This window comes from Bidens hawaiensis, unplaced genomic scaffold, assembly GCF_021521415.1.
Source record: "Bidens hawaiensis isolate Kalapana, Puna unplaced genomic scaffold, B.hawaiensis_p1.1 tig00018841_1, whole genome shotgun sequence".
Classification (NCBI taxonomy): domain Eukaryota; kingdom Viridiplantae; phylum Streptophyta; class Magnoliopsida; order Asterales; family Asteraceae; genus Bidens; species Bidens hawaiensis.
This window is the reverse complement of record NW_027492862.1, coordinates 79148-98870: the sequence shown is the minus strand read 5'-3', so window position 1 is coordinate 98870 and position 19723 is coordinate 79148. Positions and strand designations below refer to the sequence as shown.

Below are 19723 nucleotides of genomic sequence, written 5' to 3'. Positions count from 1 at the left end.
AACTAAAGGGAAAGTTTTATAGGGTCGCAGTTAGACCTGCAATGTTATATGGAACAGATTGTTGGGCCATCAAGAAGACACAAGAGCGGAAGATGAAAGTAGCAGAGATGAGAATGATACGCTGGATGTGTGGGCACACAAAGTTAGACAGAATAAGAAACGGTGTGTTTCGGGAGAGATTAGGGGTAGCTAACAAATCAGACAAAATAAGAGAATGGAGATTGAGATGGTTTGAACATGTGAAGAGAAGACAGATAACGAATCATGTAAGGTCCGTAAAAAACATTACTATAGAAGGGAGGAAGGGTAGAAGCCGACCTAAATTGACTTGGGATGAGAGGATTAGGTGTGATTTGCTAGACCTGAACCTCTCTGAGGACATGGTTGAGAATATGAATTCTTTGAGACGTAGAATTAAGGTTAATGATGTCTAGGGAGAAAATAGTAACTCAGGGGCTTTTCTCTACCTTATTTTTTGTCACACGCCATTATGTTATTCTCTTTTCTTATATATATATGTATATATACACGAAGTTTATTCTTATTATTTCAATATATCTATATATTATTATCATTATTATTACTAAGTGTTATTATTATTTATATTACTGTTAAACTTGGATTGTCTTTTATATCCTCTCATATATTTTTAGAGTTGAGGGTCTCTCTGAAAGCCACCTCTCTATTTTATTGAATAGAGGTAAGGTGTGCCTATATCCCACCCTCCCTAGACCCTACTTATAGCTTTGCTATCGGTGGGGATTTCTGGGTATGATCGATCGATTTGATTAATTTGGAGCCGCAATATGAAGTGTGTGGTTGATAGATTCATAAAGAAATTAGGAATGTCTTTTAATATATAAAAAAAAGTAACAAATAAAACCCTAAAACTTTGTTACAAACTTGTAGGAAGAGTTAAACTTTTTTAGTCGTGTCGTGTGCCGTCTTTTTAAAACATACGATATATATTTGTGAATAATGTATTATATAGTTTGGCACACTATATAAAATGCAAAAGACAAAGCCACAAGACACAAACATGTAACTTTCATTTTGTTCTAGCGCCTTGCTAGGTATATATGCCCTTCAAAATTAAAACATATCCAAACTTCGGAATGTAAATGTATGTAGATGTCATATGTGACTAAACATTATCTATTTTATTCGTGTATCACACTTGGAAATGTAAATGTATGTAATATACGTGACCACGAATCCGCGTATTTTATGATTATGTTCATTTTTTTTTCCTAACTATTAAAATATAACAATAAAAAATGGTTAGATTTTTCCCCCTCTTATATCATATCAAAGCTGATAACATCATATCAAAGATACACTATCGTCTACTGTTATTGTACTCGTACCATAAATTTGTTGCACATGATACATGCAAGTAATTAGTTGTACTGTCTATTCACGTTTTGAATATATTATGAAACCATGATTATATGAAGAATATGAACAATCACAATATTAGAAGAAGAATAGAATCAAACACACATTGTCAGCTAGTTCTAGAAATACATTTAATTACAATTATATGTAAGGCATAACTTATGGAGAGAATATTATCCTTGATATGCCCCCGCAAGATGGACGACTGTAGGATACGTCCAATCTTGAATAAAAGTAGATATTGTGGTATGTAAGAAAAGTTGATGAAGCAAAGACATGATTCATAGGTTTTTATTTATTTATTTATTTTAGAGGGGAATAGTGACGGACTAGTGCGTCATCGAAAATTGACGGAATAGGGCGTCGCCGAAAAATATTTTATTGGTGGAGGGGAATAGTGGGTTGACAGAACAGTGCATCGCCGGAATATATTTTAGTTGTGGAGAGAACAGTGGGTCGACGGAACAGTGCGTCGCTGAAAAATATTTTATTGGTGGTGGGGAGCAGTGGGTCGCCGGAACACTGCGTCGGTCGGAAGTATTTTAGAGGTGGTAGGGGACAGTGGTTCAACGGAACAGTGCGTCGCCGAAAAATATTTTAGTGGTAGAGGGGAATAGTGGTAGTGGTGGTGGTGGTGGTGGTGGAATGAGTAATATTGTGATAGTAGGGGAGAATATTGGAGTAGAGAAAGAGGAAAGGAGATTGATGGCCACAGGATCAAGAACTTCTCGCTGGAGATATAAGCTTTGATACCATATTAACATTTTGAATATATTATGAAACCACGATTATATGAAGAATATGAACAATCACAATATTAAAAGAAGAATAGAATCAAACACACATTGTCTATTACAATAAGACATATATACAAGAATTGGAAGCTAATTCTAGAAATACATTTAATTACAATTATATGTAAGGCATAACTTATGGAGAGAATATCTCCATCGTTGATTAGCCATGATTTGTGAGATTGCATTAATTATTATCCTTGATACTATCAACTAGTTTTTTTTTTCTTTTAATTATTTTTTTATTTTTTTACACTTGAATCCACATTCAATACCTGAGTTAGCCTTTTTAAAACGGGATGTCAACCGTCCGTACTGAAATTGACGCTGCAGGTTTTAAATCCGAAATCTCAAAGATCCCAAGACTTAACTATTACCCCCACGCTATTTGACCAGAATACCAATTGACATGTCAGGCGTTAGCTACTTCATATAATATATGAATGAAACACACAAAACTTTCATTTAATAAAAATCGACATGACATTTTGGCATAACATGTTAGCATCAAAAGTCCAAAACAAGTTTAAACTTTTAGTAACCTAGATCCAAATACTCCCACTTAAACATAACTTAATCGTTTGTTTTATCAGTGTGTTAATTGTAAATCGTATATTCCTATTCCTAAACAATAAATAATAAATGATTTTTTCCCTTTCCTTTTTTTTATAAATTAAATAGCTTATTAGCTTCCCTTGTATAAGCTTGAATTCTGGCCTTCTTGGTCAGAAATAAATGTGTTGGGTTTAGAGTAAAAAAAACGGTGACGCAAAAAGCACATGCAAATGAAAAAGATAGGATAGTTTGTATATAATGAAATGAATCTCTGAGACGTGTCATGTTTTCACCCATGACCGGCATGTTAGTCTAGTAGTATGGTATCCTCCTTACAAAAAGTGAGACAGTGAGTGGTGGCGAAGCTTGGACACGAATGCTGGGGTTCGGACTCAAATGTATAAAGGTTTTCATAAATTAGGGGGGTGGGGGGTTCAATTTTCTTTTTTTGTCGAAAACAGGTAAATTTATACTACGTATAAAAATTTCGGACAAAAAACAACTAAATTTTCACCACTGCGTGGGAAAACAGGAAGCCGCCGCCACCCCTAACACTCACTATGTTTCGCCCGTGATAGTGAGTTCAAATAATTGCAAATACAAGATTTAGAGGATTTTAGAAATCTTAACATTCTAGATTGGAGTTAGTATGATTTATTTGTTGTGTATAAATTAATTATATAACAATATTCTCAATAAAAACTCTCAACATGACATATTATATAAACTAGGATAGAGCCCGTGTAATACACTGGTGACTAAAAAAATAAAACAAAATGTAATTTTGTGAATCTATAACAATTAGAAAAAGAAAAGACTTAACATAAATTCATCCTAGTTGAGTTGGTAAGCCAAAAGCATTTTAAAAATAAGATAGTGAGTTTGGTTCCCACCAACAACATTTTTTTTTATTTTATCATTCATGAAGGGGAAATTGAAAAAATAGAAACTTATACACATGGCACCCTATGTGGAGGAGGGTCTAACTGAATGACATATGGATTCATTTTCTTGCTTTAATAATACAGATACATAAACATTTCAAGATTTTAAAGTAACTTGTTATATATATATAGGATTAAGTTCATTTCAGAAGTGATTCTTATAGCGAGAAGTGTAAGAAGTGATCTCAACCATTAGATTATTAATCAATGGTTGAAACATTATTGTATTTATTGTAATTAATAAAATTTGAAAGGCATTAAAATAAATATGAAAAGGCTAGTTTAGGTAGAATAAAATATAATTAATTATTTAATTTATCTCATCTATCCCTAAATAAAAGCTCAAAGCATAAATATTCAAAGTTATGATTTGTAAGTTACAAATTATTTATTTAATTATATGTTAGTGTAAGATCTAATTTTGTTCTTTTTTCATCAATAAACAACTTTTAATTTATAAGATTTAAGCAAAATAGTATCTTCATTATTGATGACTCTTTTAAAAAAATAATAATAAATTGAATATTTGTAAGACGGAAAAAATGTGTACGAAGAAATTGAAAATGTGTAGGAAAACAAATAAGATGTGTATGAGAAAATTAAAGATGTGTAGGAAAATTTTGAAGATGTGTAGGAAAAAATTAAATATGCGTAGGAAAAAATTAAAGATGTGTAGGACGAAAAAAAAGTGTACGACGAATGTAGCTGTGTAGGAAAAAAATATGTTGTGTATGAGAAAATTAAATATGTGTGGGAAAAAAATTAAGATGTGTATGAGATCATTAATGTTGTGTAGGAAGAAATTGAATATGCGTAGGAAACAATTAAAGATAATGTAGTTGTGTAGGAAAAAATATGTTGTGTGTGAGAAAATAAAATGTGTGTAGGGAAAAACTTAAGATGTGTATGAGAAAATTAATGATGTGTAGAAAGAAATTGAATATGCGTAGGAAACAATAGAAGATGTGTAGGACGAAAAGAATAGGTACGAAGAAATTGAAAATGTGCATGAAAAAAATTAAGACGTGTATGAAAAAATTAAAGATATTTATGAAAATTTTGAAGAGATGTAGGAAAAAATTATAGTTGTGTAGGGTGAACTCAAAAGATAGGGTAAAAAAGATAAATTTATTGTATTATAGATTTATTAATTTTTTAAATCTTTTAGTTATTGTGATTAGATTAATATATTAGTTAGAAATGTAACTTATGTGGTTTAATTATATATATATTAATTAGAGAGAGAATGCATTTATATTACTTTAATACCCTTTTCATATATTTTTAATGATGGAAGATTGAAAATTAGATTAGTGGCCCATATTGACTTATCGTCTTTCTCATTATAACTTGACTTCTCGCAAGATCCATCCCATATATATATATATATATATATATATATATATGCTAGGTTAAAGGCATTTCTGTTTTTACTATTGCATTCTTTCATTCAACCTTTAATGAAACACAACAACTAAATATATTAAATTACTTAAACTAAATTATATAAAATGAAAATTCGTTCAAATTAAAAAAATAACCTACAAAGTAAATTTTTTTTACAAAAAGATAAATAAAACAAGTTTTATAAATTAAAAACAAAAAATAAAATTAAAAACATAAATAATTTTGCAAAATCTAAGGTCGTAAGAGCATTTCCAACCCATATTTTCATAAAAACATAAATTATTTGAGAGACTAACTATAAGGACCTTAAAGGAGAAATTAATTAGTTAAGGGATTAACTTGACAATTTAACAAAACAAAACAACAGAAGCGACCTGTAAAGTCATGCCATGACCCCGTCTTCATTCATTTTCTCCAACAACCACCTACAAGGCTATTCATTATTTTGGAGGTTTTAAAGCCTATTCGAAGTGTCATGTTAGCGCCACGTGGATACCAGGGGTTTTAAAACCTCAAACTATAATATCCATCTATGGTTTAACGCCTCTAAAGGCTTTAAATCTATTTTTTTTCATAAAACAAAAAATCAACACAATAAAATAAAATAAAATAATAATAAAAAGCAAACTAAATAAAAAACTAAATTAAATTTAAAAACATATAAAAAAAACTAAAAAAAAGTTACAACTATTTTTAGTCGTCGCTATAATTTTGCTTGGTCCTCCAAAGACAATAACCAAACCCGATCGAAGACCGTGCTTCATTTCCCCTAGCTTCTTCGTGTTCTTAATAAATTAGCAAGTTTCTCATCATCATTTAGTGTTGAGATCAGCTCTGGCTCATCGTTGTACTCGCCTTGAAAAATTGCTCTACCCGAGTCCTCCGATATCATATTATGCAAGATATGCAGGTGTATATTATGTTTCTTAACTTATCCATTTGGTGAAAACGAACCGGTTGTCTAATGATAGACCAACGTTTCTTTAATACCCCGAATGCCCTTTCGATGTCCTTTCTAGAGGACTCGTGTTTTTTCTTGAAATATTGACGTTTAATGTCAGTCGGGCACGCAAAGCTAAGAACCAGTGTGGCCACTCTGGATAAATATCATCGACTAGATAATATCTGTATTCGTAGTTGACATCATTCGTGGAAAATGAGATGTCGGGTGCAACTCTGTCTCTGCCGTAGTAAAAAATAGGGGACGAATGAATCATAGCTACACTGTTTGCACCGGACATCCCAAAAAATGTATGCTATATTCAAAGATCAAATGATGCGACCGCCTAAAGCATAATTGTTGGGTCATGATGATCACCCCGATGATATTGACCTTGCAAGCAACTGAGCAGGCTTCCCAAGGCCAGTGTGTTCAATCGAAGCTACCAAGCATCCCAGAAAACCGCATTTCCGTCCCTCGGTGGTGTTCCCCAAACGCCGCCCCCTTTACCGCCCATAGCGAGGAGTCTAAATGGGTTGATTCCATCAGATTGCCAAGGAGTAAGAAAAGGCTCATTGATGGCTAGATGCTATTGTTTTTGTCCGGTTAGTGGACTATGGATCCAAGAAAGAGTCATTATTTAATGCTTTGGTTACTGTTTGTTTTTATGGTTTTTTAGTAGGAATCGTAGTTCTAATATTTCTTGGGTTGAGTGGCTACAAAATCCACTCATGTTTGTAAAAGTTCTTAATAAAATCCGTTGTTAAAATTAAAAACAGAAGTATGAATGTATGATGAAAATGTAGGGTTTCAATGTATATATCTATGTATATGTTCAATTCAAAACCATCAAATCGATAATGAATCACCATCCTTTATCCTTGTGTTTTTTTAGTTTGTATTTAATTGGAGCAGTTAATATATGCCATGGGTCATTTGGCTTATATGGAAAAGTTTTTAACTTTTGCTAGAAAAAGAGGTAACTATTATAAAATAGTAATATGCTTTTTTAATAGTATATTTATATATTTATAACATTGTTACTTGTTTTAACTAACCTCCCATTTAACAATGGTGTATTGATTTTAACTGAATATTAAAAAGAAAAAAAAATTAATTGGTAGGTTTGCAATTAACCACACCATTGACCCCCCCCCCCCCTCCTCTCTTCTCCGTTAAAGCCCATTGGCGCCCCTCAGTGGCACCCGTATAATTGTCTTGGCGCCTTCCCTTGATGAGCTGGAGACACCTTGCACAAACTACTACACACAACCTCATGTTGGCTCTCTGTCTTTTCAGCATGTCGAATATATTTATGCATGCAGACCTGTAAACGAGTCAAGCTACTTGTGAGCTACTCAAGTTCGACTCGCAAAAATACTGAATCAAGCCGAGCTTAAATGATCCGGGTCTAAAAATAAACACATTTAATAAATGATCCCAAACCGGCTTGCGAGCCAAAACAAGCCTATCATTTATATAGTTTCTATTAAATATAGTGGCAGGTTCAAAAGAAACCATAAAAATGTAGGAAACTAAGGAACCATTTCTATTACAAGTAAAAAAAATAATAAAAAAACGCATTTTTACATGTAAAAAACGCATTTTTACATGTAAAAAACGCATTTTTACATGATCTTTTTAGCGCTTTTACATATAAACACATAAACACATGTATGATGTATAACCGTTTTCATAAAGAAAAGTTCTCTTTTTTTAAAAAAATAAAAATCAGCCAAAAAAAGGTAAAAAAAATATATTTTTAGAAAGCTATTTTTTTTATTGGAATGTCTTCTACATGTATTTATAAGCAAAAAAGTTTATGCTAAAACTAATTTTTTACATGTGAAATCGAGTTTTATATTATTTTTTTATATGTAAATGGCATGGTTCATAGTTTCCCACTTTTTTTAAGTTCCCTCAACTATATATATATATATATATATATGGAACTTAACTATATATATATATATGATAAAAAACTAAATAATATACATTTTGTGTTATATATAAATTTAAAACTAAAAATTTATATCAAAATAATTATCAATTATTAAAGTTAATTAATAAGTAATAAACGAGCCGAGCCCGAGCTTGACATTAAAAAACCACTCACAAACCAAGCTCAAGCTTTTGAAATAAAGTTTGAAACGAGCGGAGCTCAAACCTAATCGGGCCCGGCTCCACTCGTTTAGAGTTTACATGCACCCTATAATAATAATAACACAAAAACAATTTAGAAATTTAAGATATTATTTTTGATCTTGAGATATTACCCTTCACACATTTAATACCAGCACAATTGTCTATATGTATATTTGTAGTGAAGCAGCCAAAACGCTTTTGCAAGCATATGTATATATATATATATATATATATATATATATATATATTATTACATGCAGAGACATTAGAACATGATTATTATTATTTTATTATCCATGCGAGAATAAGATAGTGTTGATAGTGGAGGCAGTTAGTTACAAGAATCCAAAATGTGCGGAAAACTTTAAGATTGGTGAAGACAGAATGTGACACTGTCAGTATTTCGTTTGGAATTTATGTAGTTACGTAAGCATTTGTATTCATCATATCTCCACCATTTTCAATAAATAAATTACATCACATTGTTTTTTGTTTTCTTACAGAATTCGCCGCCTATTGGGTGGTGGGTAACTAATTTCCGATATTACTGGTGGTGGAGATTATATTGGCGGATTCAAGCAATTTTACTTGGTACGTACACTTTGTCTTCACTTTTAGCTTCTAATTTCTACAAAACTGAATGTTTAATTATGGAGATAATATTATATGTATTTCCGTTGCTGCAAGCATTTGAAATTTCTTCAACTAAAGGCAGGGTGTTCAAGCAAACCGAAATCTGAACGGAAATTCTATAAAGACTTATCTGAATCCTTATTTGGATATTCGTTTTGTTTCTGATATGAAAATTTAAAAATTGGATTATTTGGATATCCGTGTAACCCGAATAAGCATGTAACATTTTTGTACGTTAGTGGTATTTGTTTAGACTATTTTTGAAGTTTGAATTGTGTTCAAAAGTAATTTGTGTTTTCCGATTTTGTATGGTTACTTAAGTTCTAAACTAGTAAAATGTTATGAACCAAAAATTAGGAAAAAATTGTTATTCGGATCGGATAAGAACATCTCTAATTCGGATCGTAATTCAGACATTCAAAGTTATTAATCCTATATATGTTTAAAACAAGCAATCTAAAACTGACTTTTAAAATCACAATAACCAAATATAACTTGTTTGAATAAGCTAATCTCAAACTTTTATAATATCCATTGCTGCAAACATTTGTGAAGAAATTGCAATCCAAGTGAATTCTATTGTTGATTTTTATCGGTATATATAATTACAATGCAATGTCCTATTCAGAGATGGGATGCACAACAATAACTAAGAATAATACAGTTATATTATACATATATGCTAACAATTTGAAATTTCTGCAACTAAAGGGGGGTGTTTGGGGATTGCCTATTTGATCTTATTTCTCCTAAGTTATTTAAAGCTGTTTACTGTAACTTGTTTATATAAACAATCTCAAACGGATACTATAAATACAGTTCTAACATGTACAGAATCCAACTTGTAATTACTAATTTATTTTCAGGGAGGATCACTATGGTTTCCGAGGGCGATTTTGAATTTACAAGATGTATTATAGACATTTTCAGCTTGGTGTCTGTCTTTCTGTTCTACTTGCTGCTACTTTTGAGTTATATTAAGAAAAACAACACCAATAGATCAAGTAAAAGTGACTGGATATCTGTATCAGTTGCTTCTTGTTGTTTTCTCACTTCGGTTACATATCTTATTTCTGGTTTATGGGATGCAACTGCTAAAACCCCTAACTTGAATTGGTGGGTGCTCATTGTTCGACCACTAGTTTGGGTAACTTTGACAGTTTCATTAATTGTAGAAAGATTTGCATCGGTCAAGATTCTAGCTACCGTTTGGTGGATCTTTTGTTTCTTGTCACTTTCTTTTGTGAACATTGAGAATTTGGCAAATTCATCGACCATCTTGAACTTGGTTATGATAGAATGGGCTGCTAGTTTCTTACTTCTTTTGTGTGCTATAAGAAACTTAAAAACTTTCATCACTCTGTACACACGAAGCCCGACTTTATCCGAGCCCTTATTGGTTAACGAAACACTAAATGCAAATACAAGTCAACCAGAAGAACCAAGTTTTTTAAGCAAATTGACGTTTTCTTGGGTGAACCCATTGCTTGCGGTAGGTTATAGAAAGCCATTAGTTCTAGAAGACATTCCGTGTTTAGCACCCGTAGACCAAGCTGCAGTCGCCCATGAAAAGTTCACAAAGGCATGGGATTCACTTCAAACAGAAAAATCCTTAAACAATGCCAACATGGTTCCTAAAGCATTAGCCAAAGTTTATTTAAAAGAGATGGTTTTTTCAGGATTATGCATTTTGCTTAGGAATACATCAGTCATTGTTAGCCCGTTGTTACTCTACGCGTTTGTTGACTACTCCAACAGTGAAATTAAAGATTTACATCAAGGGTTATTATTAGTAGGGAGTTTAATTTTAGTCAAGGTAGTGGAGTCATTGTCTAACAGGCAATTTTACTTTAATGCAAGAAGAACCGGTATGAGAATGAGGTCAGCTTTAATGGTGAAAGTATATGAGAAACAACTTAAGCTTTCTAATTTAGGAAAGAAACAGCATTCTACAGGGGAAGTTGTGAATTACATAGCGATTGATTCGTATAGAATGGGTGACTTTCCTATGTGGTTTCATTTGGCGTGGGCTTGTTTCGTTCAACTATTTCTATCAGTTGGTGTCTTGTTTTCCATAGTAGGATTAGGTGTTCTTCCTGGTTTAGTCCCTTTAATCATATGCGGGCTTCTTAATGTGCCGTTCGCAAAAGCTATGCAAAAAAGTCAGTTGAATTTCATGGTGGCTCAAGACAAGAGACTAAGATCCACTTCTGAGATTTTAAACAACATGAAGGTCATCAAGTTACAATCTTGGGAAGAAAAATTCAAGAAAATGACTGAATCTTTTAGAGAAACTGAAGTCCATTGGTTACGTGAACTTCAGTTCAAAAGGGCGTATAGCACGGTTTTGTATTGGATGTCACCTACACTCGTTTCTTCAGTTGTCTTTTTCGGATGCGTGCTACTGAAAAGTGCTCCTTTAAATGCTGCAACTATTTTTTCAATTTTAGCAGCATTAAGAACTATGTCTGAACCCGTAAGGTTGTTACCCGATGCACTCTCTGCATTAATTCAAGTCAAAGTATCCTTTGACCGGATTAATTCTTTCTTGGTTGATGATGAGCTTAAAGATATAAGAATGGAAAGAAACCAAGAACCGGAAAATTCACATCCTTGTATCAATATACAGGATGGGAATTTCAGTTGGGATCCTGAATCACCCGTTCCGACTCTTAGGAATATAAATCTTGAAGTAAAGTGTGGGCAGAAAGTTGCGGTCTGCGGGTCAGTTGGTGCTGGAAAGTCATCTTTGTTATATTCTGTTCTTGGAGAAATATCCAAAGCTTCTGGAACAGTGAGTGCTATTGATTGTATTTAGAGGTCTAATTGCATAAAAAGATAACAAACTTTGCTTAAATTTCTTTTTGGGTGTACAATTTTTTTGCCACAAGAAAATTCTGAAACTTTTAAAAAATGTATAAAGACTTGAGTTCATGACTTTATCTTTGCATAGTTAAGTCCACAAAGTAATAAAGACTCAAAAAAACACTATTTTTGTGTTTTTATAAGTTTAAGGATTCAATTACCTTCTTATGCAATGTGCGTGTTATACAAATTCATGCAAGTTTTTGTAATCTCATTTGTTTTCAGGTTGGTGTGTTTGGATCAATTGCTTATGTTAGCCAAACATCTTGGATTCAAAGTGGGACAATTCAAGATAACATATTGTATGGGAAGCCAATGGACAGAAGTAGATATGAAAAGGCTATTAAGGCGTGCGCTTTAGATAAAGATATTGAAACTTTTGATCATGGAGACTTAACAGAAATTGGTCAAAGAGGGCTTAACTTGAGTGGAGGCCAAAAGCAAAGGGTTCAACTTGCACGCGCAGTATACAATGACGCTGATATATATCTTCTTGATGACCCGTTTAGTGCTGTAGATGCACATACAGCCGCGACTCTCTTTAATGTAATATTTTAATTTCTTGAAATGGCGTTTTTTAGTCAGTTTGACTTTAAACTGAATCCTGACCATAACATGCTTGCTTTTCGGTTTTTTGGATTTATGAATTCTTTGAATATTTACAGGCTACTCTCTTCTTTTTTGATGATTTAAATTGTGAATCTTGTGGTTCAGGATTGTGTTATGGACTGTCTTGAGGGCAAAACAGTCATTCTTGTCACTCATCAAGTGGAGTTTCTCTCATCAGTTGACAATATTCTGGTAATCAGGAATAATACTTATGAACATTTTAACATAGGTTTGTGTTATAGAGGTACCAATTTCGACCCATTTACTTAATACACGGGTTGATTTGGTTGTGTTTGATCTCAAACGGGCCTAAGGGGGGCAAACAGGTTGCCCGATTAGTTAATTCAAAGATTATGGTAATAATTGTAATAATACCATTCTTGTAATCCTGTCAGCGCGTTCATCGTTTACACATACATCTAATGAAAAAAAATTTTAGCTGGTCTATTTTGACCCGTTTCACACATGCTTTGACTTTGACCCGTTCCACACATATTTTGACCCGTTACCCAACCCACCCATGTCGTCATCTCTCTATAAATGGTTTCTGAATCACTTTTATAATTTAGCGATCACATTATATTTAGTTACTAATTTATTTTTGTTTAAAGGTAATGCAAGATGGTCAAATTACGCAGTCAGGAAGCTATGAAGATATCTTAATGGCAGGGACAGCGTTTGAACAGCTTGTGAATGCTCACAAAGAGGCAATCACAGGTTTAAACTCTTCACCTTCTGAAAACAAAACAATAAACATGCATCAAAATTTAGAAGAAATTAACAATAAACACCTCAAAAAAGAAAAGAGTGAGGGGCAGTTAACGACGGGCCCACCGGGAGTGCAGTTGACTGAAGAAGAAGAAAAGGAGGTTGGGAATGTTGGATGGAAACCTTTCCTTGATTATGTTGTCATTTCAGAAGGATCATGGTATTTGTTTTTATGCTTTTTTACCGTAACTGGTTTTGTTGCTCTTCAAGCAGCAGCAAGTTATTGGCTAGCATATGGTATTCAAATCCCGAAAATCACCACCATTATGTTGATTTGTGGTTATACTTTGCTTTCAACAATCAGCACAGTTTTTGTGTATTTGAGATCACTTTTTGCTGCACTTTTGGGATTAAAAGCCTCCAAATTGTTCTTCAATAAGTTCAACGAATCAATTTTTCGTGCTCCTATGGTCTTCTTTGACTCTACTCCAGTTGGGCGAATTCTAACCAGGGTAAGAAATCTTTAGAAGCTTTCTTCTGAATTCTGATTATAGCAACCAACTTTTTTAGGCCAGAAAATTCAAATATTTGATTTAAGGTAACTACCTAATCTAACCAGTTTGGAGGCGCCATGTCAGCGCCACATGGAAAAAGTCAGCATGGTCAAACACTACCGACACATCATCATTTTGACCAAAACTATAGAAGATGATGGTTACCTGAAATTATTATTTATTATTTATTATTATTATTATTTTTTTTGAAACTTTAATGCTTTCTTTCTTTGCCTAAAACATTCTTTCAGGCCAGAATAAACATCAAAGCTTCAAAGTTTTTTCTTTAAGGTATAAACCTAATAGGCTAATAGTAATGGATTGAAGGCGTCATGTCAGCACCACATAACGAAAAAAAGTCAACATGCTCAGAAGTTAGCAACACATCTTCATATTTTAACCAGCTAGTGTGTCATTTACCTTGAATCAGTTATTTAAATTTTAGTTCTTTTCTCTGGCCTACAAACAGTTGGTTAACTAAACAGACCTTAGAGCAAGGTGGTAACAATATTTTTATGAAATTAGCCCGAAAAAGAAAAAGTTTTTTTTTATAACATGTTTGGTTGCTAATTTAGTATTTTGTGCAGGCCTCATCTGATCTTAGTGTAATTGATTTTGACATACCATTCTGTTTCGCCTATGTGATTGCTCCTAGTGTTGAATTACTTGCTATGATCTTGATTATGGCCTCAGTGACATGGCAAGTTCTCATTGTAGCCATCTTCGGTCTCGTGGCCACAAAATATGTTCAGGTAAATCTTTATCAGTTTTAGAGGTGTCAATATGGGGCAGGTTGGGTAGCATGCCAAGTGGGGTTCGGGTTGTTACTCACAAACAATTTCTTGTCTGGTTTTTATTTTTTGTTTGCAAAAATAATGTGTTACTTTTCCTGTTCTGTGAACTGCAGGGATATTATCAACCAAATGCAAGGGAACTAATGAGAATCAATGGAACAACAAAAGCACCCGTGATGAATTATGCATCTGAAACATCACTTGGTGTAGCAACAATACGAGCATTTAAAATGCAAGATAGGTTTTTTAAAGAATACGTTAGGTTGGTGGATACGGACGCAAGTACTTTCTTTTTCTCAAATGCAACATTGGAGTGGTTGGTTATAAGAACCGAAGCATTTTCGAATCTCACCTTGTTCACAGCTAGTTTTCTTCTAGTACTTGTTCCAAATGGATTTGTGCCTCCAGGTACGTTAGTCATATCTTGAGATGGAAAATGGGTTGGTTGGGTACTTGGGTAACGGGTCAAAACGATTATTTCTTGCTTATGTGGCATTTTTTTTCCCTTTCTGATGAGGTGGCTTATTACTAAATAACAAAGTTAGCTCATTTCAATGAAGTATACTTGCCCAAATAGGCCATTATTTTGCTAGCCTCTTTCAATAAACAAAATTATTAATTAGACTAGAATAGGGTATAATTATCAATTACGAAAACGGACCGGCATTTGTATCTATGTTGTTATCTATGACATAAGCCCTCAAAAACACTTTGGGTGACTTTCTGCGCTTTTCCTTTTTTTTGGCAGTATTTATTTATTTTTTCGATTTTACCCGTTTGACCAGTTAGATACGCATAAACCACATCAAATTCTTTATAAGCAAACAGGCCAAAATTTCTACTTTCCACTATATTTCATATGTGTTCAAAGATAACATACATTAACTCCATATGTTCAATGTTTGTATAGGGTTGGTTGGCCTCTCTCTTTCTTATGCATTGACTTTGACCGGTACCCAAGTGTTTTTGACTAGATGGTATTGCAGTTTAGCCAATTACATCGTTTCAGTAGAACGGGTCAAACAGTTCATGCACATTCCACCCGAGCCACCAGCAGTTGTGATCAGTAACAGACCACCATCATCTTGGCCTTCAAAGGGAAGGATTCATTTCGAGGATCTAAAGGTAAATTCAAACTTTCTTCCATTTTTTTTAATTACAAAACGCGTCAAGATTTATGATTCAAATACTTTCATAGACTATAAAACAGGTGGCAAAATGGGTGACATGAAACAATTATAAGTGTCTGCATGTTCTATACAGTTTATATTTTTTATTTCCACATGCTTATAAATTTATGAAGCTTTATACTTTATTAAAAGCATGTAGAAGTTGAGACCTCAGTGTTTATGCCTTTATGGGGTTCTGATTTCAGTTACGATATCGTCTAAATGCACCGCTAGTTCTTAAAGGGATCACATGTACATTCAAAGAAGGGACTAGAGTAGGCATTGTCGGAAGAACAGGAAGTGGGAAAACGACATTAATAACAGCTTTATTTCGTTTGGTAGAACCGGATAGTGGAAGAATTCTTATAGATGGATTAGACATTTGCTCTATTGGACTTAAAGATCTTCGAATGAATTTAAGTGTCATCCCACAAGAACCCACCCTTTTTAGGGGTAGTATCCGAACGAACTTGGACCCGCTTGGACTTCATTCTGATGATGAGATATGGAAGGTAACCAAAACTGAAATTCATATGGATTTTTCTGCACAATATACCAATTTATTCTTACATTTTGTCCTGTTTTAATTATTATACCTTTTCTATATATCCAAATTATTAAAAGATGGTTTTTTCTATGGCTTAGGTTGTTATGAGATGTTATTGTGGTGATCCAAACCGAACAATTTTTTTTACTAGAAGTCCACATAATGACTCAAAATGTGCAATGACTACAACATGACCAATTTGCTTCTTCTTCTTCTTTTTCTTTTTTTTTCTTTTCTTTTTTTTTTTTTGCTTAAATTACCCAAGAAACTGATATATTCGTCTTGTTTTAATCATTGCACTTTTTTTAATACATTTGAGCAATTGAAGCATTGTTTTTTTGCAGTTTGGGTCATTATAAGGTATAAAATGATAGCCCAAACGACACGAAAACTTTTACGAGAAAAGCCCACATAATGAACCAAACACGACAAAGATATATTATATATCTCTGCTCAAAGAAAGTACAATTGTTTTAATGAAACAAAAGTGAAAACGCATTGGTAGTTTATACAAAAAAGCTCTATTCATACATCTATATGATCTTTTCTACAATAATGTTTATAGTTCATATGAATTTACAGGCATTAGAGAAGTGTCAGCTTAAAACTACCATTAGAAGTCTTTCAAATTTGCTAGATTCTTCAGGTAAATCGGCTTTATTGACTATCTTACTAAGTAGGCGTTCGTATTTGCTTTCGAGTATTTTGATTATTACTGTTACCCGAAATCTTTAGAACTAATTTTAGTGTTTGGATAAAAGAGATGATGATTATTTAAAAGTCATTCAGTTTTATAACTACCATAACAATAGTAGATTAGATATTAACGTTACTTGTCTACCCCCTTTATAAACAATAATTTGTAACTTACATTAAGATTTTTTAAAAGGTTAACAAATAATTGGAGTCTATTTTGGTCATTTTGCATATCAGTTCCATAGATAATCAGAATTTGTTAATGACATCCAAACACTATACATCTCTGGTAACACAAGTATTAGTGCTAATTATTTAAATGCAATTATCCTATTTTAGATAATCAGTTTCAAAACGCACAGAAATACATATTACAAGACTTTTAAATGTCAATTTTTCTGAATTTTTACAGTGAGTGATGAAGGAGAAAACTGGAGTGCTGGACAAAGGCAATTATTTTGTCTAGGAAGAGTATTACTTAGGAGAAACAAAATCCTAGTACTTGATGAAGCCACTGCATCCATTGATTCAGCAACAGATGTTATTCTACAGAGAATTATAAGGGAAGAGTTCTCAAGTTGCACTGTCATAACTGTGGCACACAGAGTTCCAACCGTTATCGACAGTGACAAAGTCATGGTTCTGTCTTTTGGTATGTTACAACTCCCAACATAGTTGAAACAAATGATTTCATGCATTCCATGTGACACTTGGGTGGGAGTTGGGATGAGCGGTTTGGGTAACGCTTTACGCTTCCAAACGAGTTTGGTCGAAACGGTTTACTTTTTGTACGAGTCAAAGCATCTATGGTGAACTTGGGTTGATCCACTAATGCTTTCTGTTCCTTTTTTAGAAAAACTAATATATACAATGAGCATGTGAATTCTGGATGTCCGTCTGAGTATTTGTCTTTTTTTATTAAGATCACATATTTATTGAAACTAGTTTACATAATACCGAAAATGGCCTAAACATTTTGTTGGAACAACAATTATGTTATCATATCGAGCCGTCAATAACATTTCAATGTAAAAGAAATGCGTGTGTGTTTTTTTTCTTTCTTTCTTTTTTAATAATTTGACAATTTACATTATCCTGGCATGCTTTTGTGCAAAATTTGGTATGTGACCCATAAAACCGGTTTCAATAGAGACTTTGAACGCCTTTTTCTCCACTTTATCTTAATTTTTTATGTGGCCTACTTAACATATTTATATAATAATAAATATAGCTTAAATTGTCTCTTTAAATGTCAGTCATAAGTAAATTGTTGATTTGCAGGGAAAATGATGGAGTATGATGAGCCTTCAAAGCTTATAGAGACTGATTCATTCTTTTCCAAGCTTGTAGCTGAATACTGGTCCAGTTGTAGAAGGAACTCCGCTCAGACGTTTGATGACTTCCAAAGATAAGATAATCTTTGCCTCGAGCTCGAATTATATGCGCATAATAATATTTAAGCTCGAGCTTAAAACTTTGATTAATTCTAGGCCATGCTCGGTGATCTTTCCATAGTGAGTATTTTGTTATGGCTAGAATATGGAGCTAGTTTAGCTCGAGTTCAAGCTCAGAAAAACTCCTTTTTTTAGGACACTAGTTTTGTACCTTATTACACCCCAATTTTAATGTTTAGGCTTTGTTACACCTTACTTTCCCCACTTTGGATTTGGAGTGTCGTTTATAAGTTATTATACTGGTACCATAAATTTATTGCACATGATACACACAAGTCTTTTAAGTTTTAACTACTTTTGCATTTAATTAATTATTGTCCTATTCGGCTATGCTATTCATATCATATATAAAAGAAACAAATAGAACTTTGATTTATTAAATAACGGATAATATTTTTTCTTTCTTTCTTTATTTTATTATTATTATTTTTATTTTTATTTTTTTTTTGCATAATATCAGATCACCAAAGTCCAAAACAAGTATCATGTTTTAACATTTTCAAGTTGTTGAAACAGTTGTCAGGATCATGCTTCGGTCTGTGCAAGTCGGGTCTTGCCCTTCCCAATTGTTACCTAGACTGTGAAGGAAACCCGTTAGAAGGGATCAAAGATCGAGGTCTTTGAACCTTCGATCTCCAACGGTCAAGTCAGTATAGATATATATCAATGGCGGGCCTACTCTTTGAGTAGGGGTCCCGTGTGAAAACATATTTTTAATGGTATATATGTGTTAAAATCTTAACGACCTTTGTGAAATTTTGATACCCGGCCCCTGTGGTTAGAGATAATATAACACAGGGGTTGGTATAAAAAATATAAGTATATTTTTATATCTGTAAAAATAATTTTAAAAATATGTAACAAACTTTTAAACAAGTTTACATAAAAAAAACAGTCTTGGGAGACAGTATTTTGAGTAGAAAAGTTAAGAAAAAATATGGTCTGCTCTCTCAATATTTTGAAATAATTTGAACTTTAACATTTTCCCATATTTGGTTTGCTTTCTACATATTTTTAAGTCTTTGGTCTGCCCCCTCATAATTTATATATTCTCCCAATGTGTCTTCCAAGTACAAATTCTTGAAAATAATCAACAAAAAAGGATATTTTAGAATTTCTCTCTTTAAAATAGGTTGTTTTGAGAATTTTCTCTTATAAAAACATAAATTACTGGAGAAACTAACTCTAAGGACCTTAAAGGAGAAATTAATTAGTTGAGGGACTAACCTGACAATTTGAAAAAAAGAGAGAAAAAACCAATAAAGTCATACCATGACCCCACCTTCATTCATTTTCTCCAACAACCACCTATAAGAGCATTCTCATCCGGTTTTCTAAAAATGTGTGAGGAGAGTTTGTAATTATAGGATGGAGTTTTAAGTTGTTGTGAGTGTAAATTATAGGGAAGAAAGAGAAAATGTAGTGATTTTTTGTAAACTTTGGAAAAAGATAGTGATTTTATTTGTAAATTACAGGGTGTAAAGAGAAAGCTGTAATGATTAAAATACAAA

The 19723-nt window shown here is 32.9% G+C and overlaps 1 protein-coding gene across 1 annotated transcript; it reads left to right on the top strand.

The window, feature by feature from the left end:
• The first annotated feature begins 9606 nt into the window (after positions 1-9606).
• LOC143557159 (ABC transporter C family member 8-like) lies at positions 9607-18252 on the top strand. The gene is made up of 11 exons (XM_077046294.1): positions 9607-11610; positions 11907-12227; positions 12396-12482; positions 12902-13510; positions 14140-14304; positions 14460-14754; positions 15257-15471; positions 15722-16027; positions 16645-16708; positions 17171-17410; positions 18040-18252. The coding sequence occupies exons 1-11, from the start codon at positions 9643-9645 to the stop codon at positions 18168-18170; spliced, it is 4401 nt and encodes a 1466-aa protein (XP_076902409.1). The 5' UTR covers positions 9607-9642; the 3' UTR covers positions 18171-18252.
• Positions 18253-19723: the final 1471 nt, after the last annotated feature.